Below are 9109 nucleotides of genomic sequence, written 5' to 3'. Positions count from 1 at the left end.
GCTAGGAGGTGGGGGGGGGGGGGGGAGCCAGGTGGTAGAAATCCTGTCACCCTTTAAATCCATGTGGCATGACAGTTATTTCATTTAAAGCATACACTGTACTTTCTTCACCACACCTTCAGCACTAAGACTGCACACACATACCTGGCCCTGAGCCACAAGTAAGTTGTCAGAAGCTGACTTCAAACAAGCTTCCATTCTCTGAAGGCAGGAAAAACAAAGAGGTGAACAAAACTGAATGGGTTAGTTTTTTACATTTTCACTTTTAACCATTCAACAAATCAGAGTGGCATAGAGTTTCCTATAATTGGTGTCATCTGAGACAGCTCAGACAGCAGGCCATGCCTCCCAGTTCCTTTCCAGAAGAGCAGGGGTCCTCTGAAGATCCTGTGTTCTGTGTCCTGCCCATAAGGATGTCTCAGACACATTGGGCAGTTTGTAGAGGACTTATTGTATTTACAATAAATATGCACTGTGCTACTTTAACTCAGTCCTTTTACTGTTCAGAGTACAAATGTAAAACATTTGATTTGATTTGTTGCAGCATACAACTAAACCAGTGCCCATGATGTACCTGAGAGATAAGTTTAACTTAAACTACATAGAATCAGTTCAGGCTGATGTTCTTGAGCTTCCATACGTCAACAATGACCTCAGCATGTTTATCCTGCTACCAAGTGACATCGCTGGCTTACAAAAGGTAAAAAACCTGAGAATCATGCAAAAAAGTAAGAGTGACATTATTTACTTACTTTATGCATGTGTGAGGTAAAATACCAAGCTGCAGTCATGTGTCCAGGAAGGAGGGTAATGATCAGGCTCAAGGTAACACAAATCCCAAATCTGGTTTACTACTGTGAGCTTGAAGCTCTTGGAGCTCAGAATATATTTCTTAGTCTTGGAAGCTAGCATGTCTGTGGTTTCTAATGTTGATCAGTCCCGGAAACAGGTAACCCAAACCCCATAAGATTGCTCCTTTTCCAGCCAAACAAAAAGGAGGACAGAAAACCAGCACTGCTGAGATCCACTGTCTGCACCAATTTGGACAGATGTGATTTCATTCCAAAAAAACCCCACCAAAAATTGGGCAGCCTCTGTTATGTTCAGACCTAGGTGGACACTGCCACCTTCTGTAAAAAGTGCCTGATTCTGCCTTTGGATAACAAACCCTTAAGAAATTGTCATTTATAAGGTGTGTGTGTTTGGGGGGGAAGCTCTTTTCAGTAAATTCTAAAATGTGGGGAAAACAGCCCTGGGACCAGAGAACCAACTAGACTATTGTAGCTCTGCTATATTCCCTGACAGTTACTGAGAACAGTTCAAATACTGCATTGATATACAATAGAAAAACATTCTCCTTTAGTCAAAAAGATCTCCAAACTGTTTCATTACTGTTTTTCTTGTACTCTTACAAGCTCTTGAAAAGTTCTGCATTTAAGAAAAGAGAAGAAATAGCCCTTGGGGCACAGGTTTTTGAACATTTTTTAATTTTCTAATTTTCTTTTTACTAACTGCAGCTAGAAAGAGAATTGACCTTTGAAAACTTGTCTGCATGGACCAATCCAGAACTAATGGAGAAAATGAACATGGAAGTTTATCTGCCCAGGTTCACGTTAGAAGAGAAATACGACCTCAAATCTACTTTGAGCAGGATGGGCATACAAGATGCCTTCACAGAAGGTCAAGCTGATTTCACAGCAATGTCCAAGACTGGTGATCTGTTTTTGTCACAAGTTTTTCACAAGTGTTACCTGGAAGTCAATGAAGAAGGCACAGAGGCAGCAGCTGCCAGTTCAGCAACACTGGCATCACGAAGTCTTGGTGCTACTGTTATCTTTGTGGCAGATCACCCTTTCTTCTTCTTTATCAGGCACAACAAGACCAAGACTATCCTCTTCTTGGGAAGGTTTTCTTCCCCGTAGAAACTCGATTACTAAACAGGTTATTGCAACAACAACAATGAACTAAATACACACCACAAGGATCATCTCAATAGTCTGTGCACTTCTTAATTTTCCTGTACTGTTGACAAATCTCTCAATGTTAGAAGAGAGTATTTATTAAAAATAACCTCAAATTCATGCCTCTGGGTCATTTTCCTAGCCAAAGAACCCCAAAATGCTAGCACTACACTGCAAGTACCCAACTGTGTAAAGAACATTACTGTGTCTTTTCAGCACTTTCTGAACCAGAGCATCCACAATTCAGAACAGACTGCACTGATCATTTTAAATATACTTGTTTTGGTACCTAAGAAGCAAAGAAACAGGAAAATCTCCCTGCTCTTGTTGCTGCCTCTCGATTGTTTCAGCTCATGCTGATGCTCCCCAGGAAGGCTACCTCACCCACATTCTTGTCAGCTTTTTACCAACTTTGCAGCCTGGCAGAGCTGGTAATGAAATAAACCTGCAAAATCCTCTGTGTTCCTGATATTGGTGCTTCTTTTTCTCTCTAAAAGGGGCCAACACATGTACTTTCTAATCTCTGTCCCACAGAAATTGAAAAACATGTAACAACACTATAGAACTGGAGGGAACTTTCTCCTTTGTAACCTTTCACCCATACTACACTGTTTCCAGCCTAGCACTGCACTGCTTTGCCCTCATTTTACTTTGCCACTTACTTTACTGGTTTGAGGCAAGATCAAATGGGAGAATCAAGTCTAATACTAATATAAGTAATACTAAAGCCCTAAGTGCTTTCTGGAAGACAAATGTGAATGTCCCAGGTCATACTTACTCCTGCCACAGCTCCTTCTCCTAAGAGAGTGTCCTGATCACTCATGCATGTTTGCAGGGAATGATCCTGACTATCTGAATTCACAACAGAGAGCAAAGGACCAAGTTTCTTAATGGACTTGCACGCAACAACAGCATCTTACTAGAAAAACATCTCCTTGAAACAGCAGGACTCCCTTTTCCTGGCAGAGAAGAGACTGCTGACTGTCACTCAGTCCTTTCTCTTTTCTTTCAAGTGGTCAGCTGCTTCCAGGGTCCCTTCTGGCTCTGACTTTCCAAACGGGAAGGAACATAGGAAAAGTGTCATGAAGCAAGTGCTATCCCTATAGAGTCCCAAGAGGATTGCCTTCTGCCTGTCTCAGTCTTGAAACATAACACTGGATCCCTGTGCATTCATGTCCAGTTCCATGCTCTCCTTCACCTCATGGAAGAGCTGCATGTCCCCATGGACAAGCCTCTTAAGCACTTCCTGATATGCCTTGGGAATAAAGAAAGAAAGGCAACACCTGAAAGGCCAAGGAGGCACAAAACCATGACAACAAGCACACAAACTCACTCAGGCCTTTAAAGTCCATGGAAATGTGAGTCACCTTTTCGCTCTCCTTCACTATTTTAAGCATGATTGCAAAGATGACCCACTTGAAGTCCTTTTGGCAGTGCCAGATCATTACTGAGTGGCAATGGCCACAACAGTGAAAGGTGAGTGGTACATTAGAGAACATTCCCATGTTCAGCAGCAGCACACTGCAGAAGGTTGCTCAGAGAGATTGTGGAATTTACATCACTGGAAGGGCTATGGCTAACCTCATCTACTCATGGCCCTGCTCCAAGCACAAGGTTGATCTCTGGATGCCCCTTTCAACTAATAAGTGTGATTTTTTTTTTTCTCTCTTGTCAAAAGCCACTCTGCCTTGCCATCTCCCTTTCTAATCCTGCATGGCATACTTGCATCTTAACTAGCAAAGGCAGCTAGCTTGCTCACAGCATATATCTTTGGGACTTGGGAGTCTCCTGGCTTGGGCTTTCCCACCACCTAACCATTCAGTTGACTTATCTCCTATCCAGATTTCTTGAGGACTTATTCACCATACTGAAACTAGCACTTGTTTAATTTCTGTAATTTCTTCACTGCCTTGCACAACATTGATTTCTGCCATTTTTTAGAATTCTTAACCCGCTCTGTTTCTGTAATCAGGCTTGCAGCAAAATGTTTAGCACACAGTAGAGTTTCCTTCCCTTCCTTCACCTTTCCCTGCCCTCCAGGGTCTTACAGTTGTTGCCACCACTTTCTTCTTTCATCACTGCCTCTCTTATGGGATTGTAGAGTGACAACTCCTGTGCCATGTTTGCCTCCACTGTACTTTTTCTCTCTGTCCTTGTTCGGGCCCTTCAAATAGGGTTGTTTCAGCTCTTGCCCTCCTCCTTACTGTGCAGTAACTCAGGGTTTTGCAGTATTTGTCTCAAATGATTCCCAGGCATAGCTGCAATGAGATTTCTTCACCAACACAACCAGTGGGGTGTCCATCCTTTACCCTCCTTCATCACTTTGCCTCTGTCTGTGCTCCTAATGATCTTCAATCTGAAGCTGGACTCCCATGTCCAATTCAATCACTAGGTTTGGTGTTTTATGCTGAGGTACTGCATTTGAAACCCAGGAGTCACAGAGAGGAGAATCAGACCCTCAGTATCTGCTTAAATCCAGAAGCCAAAACCAACTATTGTATAAACTTTTTAGTAGTCACTTATTTTAAACAACGGAGCAGTTATCTCCACAACACCAGAAAACCTTTGGAATGGGCAACTTGCTTTGCTATCCTGTCAGTAGGCTATTGTGGTGCAAAAACAGACCTGATTTTAATTCCATTGTCCTTTTGGAATGTCTAAACATGAAAAGTGACCAGGACAACAAAGAGGCCAAAATTACGTAAGACCTTTTGGGGATGTTGTAGAAAGGAACTTTGGGTAGGTGGAAGCAACCTGCACGTGGATAAAAAGGAAAGGGAGGGGCAAGCAGTACTATATTTCTTAATTTAAAAATTGCTTAATGCACAAACACAGAACCTGAGGACAAGACCTAAGTCTTCTCTCTCACAGGATTAAAGGTAAATATTTAAATTAATTTAAGTAAAATTTATGATGTTTTTAGAAAGCAACCTGTGCCATGCATGACTGTGTGGGTAAATGACTTTACCATATCAATGTTATAATGCAGTAATCTTGCCTTGTGTTTTTCTAAATGTCAACCATTAGAGAATATAAATCTGTGAGCCTAAGGAAAACTGCTAATTTGGGGCAGAATTATTCACAGGCAGGAAAGTTTTCTTAGGACAGTGACTGCATTACAATTAAAATCTTCATTTTGATAAAGGAATTCTGTACTTGAGGTGAAGGCACAGCACTGCTCATCATCAGAGACTCAGAGGAGTATTCACTAGTTGAAAACAGAAATTCCCATCCTGATGGTCTCTTGGTTGTGTTCTCCAATGAAAGAAAATCACTCTGTGGTACAGATTTGGTCCTGAGGGTGCAGTGACTGCCAGAAAGAATGTAGTTGTTTGAAAACCAAACACTTGATAAATACCTGCAGACTACAGAGATTGCCCCACAATTTCTGTTGCTCCATTCCACAGATACAAAAATTAGCAACAACAACAACAGCAGCAGCAACAATAATATAAGCATTTCCGGTCTCTTGAGTAGTAAATTACATGAGACAGGTATTACTGGGTATCTTAAAGTCCGGAGTACTCATAACCCCAAGGCATCTGGCAGTTTCTGGGGAAAACAAAATTCCTGGAACATACAGAAGAGGTGGTAGGTGTACACAATGAATAAAACTGCATCAGTCTAAATGGAAACAACAGATTTGTTGATCATGAAACTACTCAGAATAGGTGGCTGGCCAGAAAAAGCAAATGAGCCTAAAAATTATGCCTAAATCCTTTCACAGTATGAGCTGTCAATTCTATACAGATCCAAAATGTAGTAGTGGGAAACTCGAGCATGTTGTGAACCAATACTAAAAATGCATATGAATTCCCATAGCTTTGATAAATCATTAGTTAAGGACAAAAAAATAAAAGAAATACAGAGGTTACAAGTCTGCACATCTTTGAAAATCAAAGGCAGAAAGAAATACAAAAAAAACTGCAGCTGTATAAAAGAGGACGAAAAACCTAGAAGACATTGTTGTTTCTAACAGGTGACAAACAGTATCTGTGTGGAAGAGAAACATAAAACTATGCTATTAGTTTTAGTGGTTGTAAATGGATTGTGTTGCATATGGAACATTTCTCACTAATGTGTACTGTGTACAAAATTATAAATATTCAAATAGTACAATTCTGCCTTTTACCTCCTTCCAGGTTGCAAAAATGGAAGTGGTCTCAACATCAGTTGGCAAGTTTACAGTTGATCTTTTCAACAAGCTGAATGAGACCAACAAGGGAAAAAACATTTTCTTTTCCCCTTGGAGCATATCAGCTGCTCTGGCTCTGACATACCTGGGAGCAAAAGGGACTACAGCAACTGAGATGGCAGAGGTAGGTTGCTTTTGTACTATTATCGTGGGGAGAACCATTTGGATTTGCACAAACACTTTCCTGTTGTTGGGAGAAACAGGGAGGGAGTTCTACCTTGCAGCATGCAGACAGGAGCACTGTGTTGGTGGTCTGGGAGGGGGATGGTGCTACTCATTGTTATTCCATGGGATTTATCATCACTACACCTTCAGCATCCCTTTTATTAGTCACCTAAGCAGCAGGGAGCATAGTGAGTTATCACAAGGAGTGAAACATGACAACCATTTGATCCCCATTCAGCTTTAAGTCTCACAAGGTCCTTCATGCCTGTTTCTTACCTTTGGAAACTCTGCTTGCAGGTTCTTCATTTCACCCAGGGAGCAGGAGCTGAAGCCTCCTCTTCTGTGGCCAGGCCTTCTCGGGGGAGACCAAAGAGAAGAAAATTGGTATCCATTAGTACTGAAACTCCATGATAAAGAACCTCCAGAATCAAAATGTCCAGATAGGTCTTTAGGAGTCCAGTATTTATTGTCTGCACCCCTCTTTAAAGTACCTTTAAAGTACCTACTTTAAAGTACAAACCCCAACCATACTTCAGAACAGGTTGAAGTCCAGTTCCTTTCACTCAGATTCAGAAGCGTGACAGGACGAGTCACTGGGATAGTCTGGAAGGTTTGTTATATGTCAAGTCAGTTAAACCAGTCATGAACAGAGCCCTGCAAGTTTCAGTGATGCTGAACTTGGAAAAATAAAAATTAAGAAAGACAAACCCAAATCCCTCTCCCACATACATTGCTTAGCACGTTTTGAAAGTTTCATGCGAAAATGAAATTGCTGAACGTTTGGTTTTTTTTCCAAGGATCCTGAGAACAAGCAAGCTGCAGATATCCATTCTGGCTTCAAGAAGGTCCTCTCTGCCATCAACAAACCCAGAAGCACCTACTCACTGAGAAGTGCCAACCGCATTTATGTGGAAAAAACCTTCCTATTAGTGCCTGTAAGTTAAATGTCAGAGAGGAGTACAACAAAGTGCAAAGAATACTTAGCTTTTTAATTACTTGCCATCAATAGAACAGGTCTGAAGCTGACCTTGAATATTGCAAATCAGAGCTCTGGACTCCAGTGATAAGCTTAACTGGAAAATACCAGTTGGTCTGCTTACAGAATTTAAGGATACGTTGTCCATTGACTGTATTGTAGGGATTCCTTTTCATGCAGTGTACTTATAGTATTGGAACCCCCGATATATAAAATTGTAAATAGACACCCATAGCAGGTGCAGAGCCTTTCTCGCTTTTCCAGATAAAATTTGGAACAAAAGATGGGAAAATTCTGTTCTTTGGTTATTTCTTAATTGTTAACCCACAGTCCAGCAGAGAGTAACAATCAGAATCCTGCAGCCCTCTAGGCCCAAGAATAAGAGTGAACAACTCTTTGGAACAGAAAAATAGTATATTTCTCTAGGACGGAACTTTTTTGTTCACTTTTTTGTTATTTTTCAGACATACATACAGCTCAGTAAGAACTACTACAAAGCAGAGCCACACAAGGTTAACTTTAAGACAGCACCAGAACAGTCTGGAAAGGAAATCAATGCTTGGGTTGAAAAACAAACTGAGGGTAAGCTGGGCTTAGTCCCAACATCTTTGCTCTCCCACAAAGTCAGTCTGCCATTTCCTTTGGGCAGGTGCCCTTGCTTCCCCAGGTGCTACTGCAGCAGCCAGGTCATGCCTTCTGATGTGGATGTGGGCAGTGAGCAGAGATGTGGTGGGGGAACAGAGAAAGAGCCACACATTTAAGCAGCTTCAAATACCTGATCCGGACCTCAGTGAGCTCCTTGGGGAGATTCCCATTGACTCTGCTGTGCTCTGCAGCAGCCGCTCCTCAGGCACAACTGTGCCCTGGTGCTGTACCCATGCACTGCTGGCAGAGCAGAGGGCAGGGACACCTCTGCCCACCAGCACGCTCCAGGACAGGTGGGGATACCTGCCTTGTTGTACCACCCTGCACTGGGCAGAGGTGCTCCTCCTTCTACCTGGTGTAACCAGCCAGCGAGGCTTTCTGCTTCTAGCTGCTTGCCATGTAGTTGAGGCATTTTTGGAGGAAGGAGTAAATGCCTGTCAGTTAGCCAGGAGGACAGGTCAGTAAACAGCTTTGGAGTCTGTAAAGAAATGCATTGATTTATGTCAGGGGAGCATTTTAGGGAGTAAGGCACTGAGGTGTGGACTTTTTACTAAGAAGCTGAACTGAGAGAAAAACTGATCAAAATGTCCTCACTGTGCTATGCTGGAATGAAACCTGACTCTTCTGGTTTCAAAAGGAAAAATCAAGAATTTGCTGGGTCCACGAGATGTGACAAACTCCACCAAGCTGATCCTGATAAATGCCATTTACTTCAAGGCAGAATGGGAAGTGAAATTTAAGGCAGAAGCTACAGAGGTGCAACCCTTCCGACTGAGCAAGGTAAGTTCCTCCTGTATTGGTCTTACTGTAAACAACCAGATCACAACAGCTATTGCTGAAATCTTTCCATTTCGTAAGTCTTTTAGGTATCCCTGTGGTAACTAGACTGTGAAAAGCTGGTTACAGCAAAATCTGTCAGTGGTCAGCTCACTGAAGCATTAGGATGTGCTCAGGTAAATGTTAGTGAGCTCCAGATAACAGCTATTGTTTCCAAAAGCACTACAGTCATTTATGACCTTTTCATAAAACAGTGCTAAAAATGACTAAACTGTAAAAACATGATTTTGAGAGTCCAGGCTTCATGGATGGGAGCTACGTGGTGTGTCACAGGTGAGTACGGTACCAGGCCTCTGCACCGTGCAGCCAGGCTGGGCACAACCATTCCTG

At 42.2% G+C, this 9109-nt stretch overlaps 2 protein-coding genes across 2 annotated transcripts in view; both read left to right on the top strand.

Moving 5' to 3' along the window:
* The window catches only part of LOC103618670 (serpin B10), a 7743-nt gene extending 5313 nt beyond the window's left edge, over positions 1–2430 (top strand). Inside the window, exons 7-8 of the mRNA XM_017738606.1 lie at positions 545–700; positions 1518–2430. Coding sequence (XP_017594095.1) covers positions 545–700; positions 1518–1922 — 561 coding nt within the window. The 3' untranslated portion in view covers positions 1923–2430. The remainder of the gene's footprint in view (positions 1–544; positions 701–1517) is intronic.
* Positions 2431–4751: 2321 nt separating this feature from the next.
* Positions 4752–9109, top strand: part of LOC108447721 (heterochromatin-associated protein MENT-like) — a 7801-nt gene continuing 3443 nt past the window's right edge. Inside the window, exons 1-6 of the mRNA XM_017738607.1 lie at positions 4752–4840; positions 6104–6280; positions 6619–6705; positions 7119–7256; positions 7762–7879; positions 8580–8722. Coding sequence (XP_017594096.1) covers positions 6113–6280; positions 6619–6705; positions 7119–7256; positions 7762–7879; positions 8580–8722 — 654 coding nt within the window. The 5' untranslated portion in view covers positions 4752–4840; positions 6104–6112. The remainder of the gene's footprint in view (positions 4841–6103; positions 6281–6618; positions 6706–7118; positions 7257–7761; positions 7880–8579; positions 8723–9109) is intronic.

The sequence above is a fragment of the Corvus brachyrhynchos genome, unplaced genomic scaffold (assembly GCF_000691975.1).
Source record: "Corvus brachyrhynchos isolate BGI_N302 unplaced genomic scaffold, ASM69197v1 scaffold237, whole genome shotgun sequence".
In the NCBI taxonomy this organism is placed as follows: Eukaryota; Metazoa; Chordata; class Aves; order Passeriformes; family Corvidae; genus Corvus; species Corvus brachyrhynchos.
Note: the sequence above shows the minus strand (reverse complement) of the source record. Positions and strands in the feature narration are given on the sequence as shown.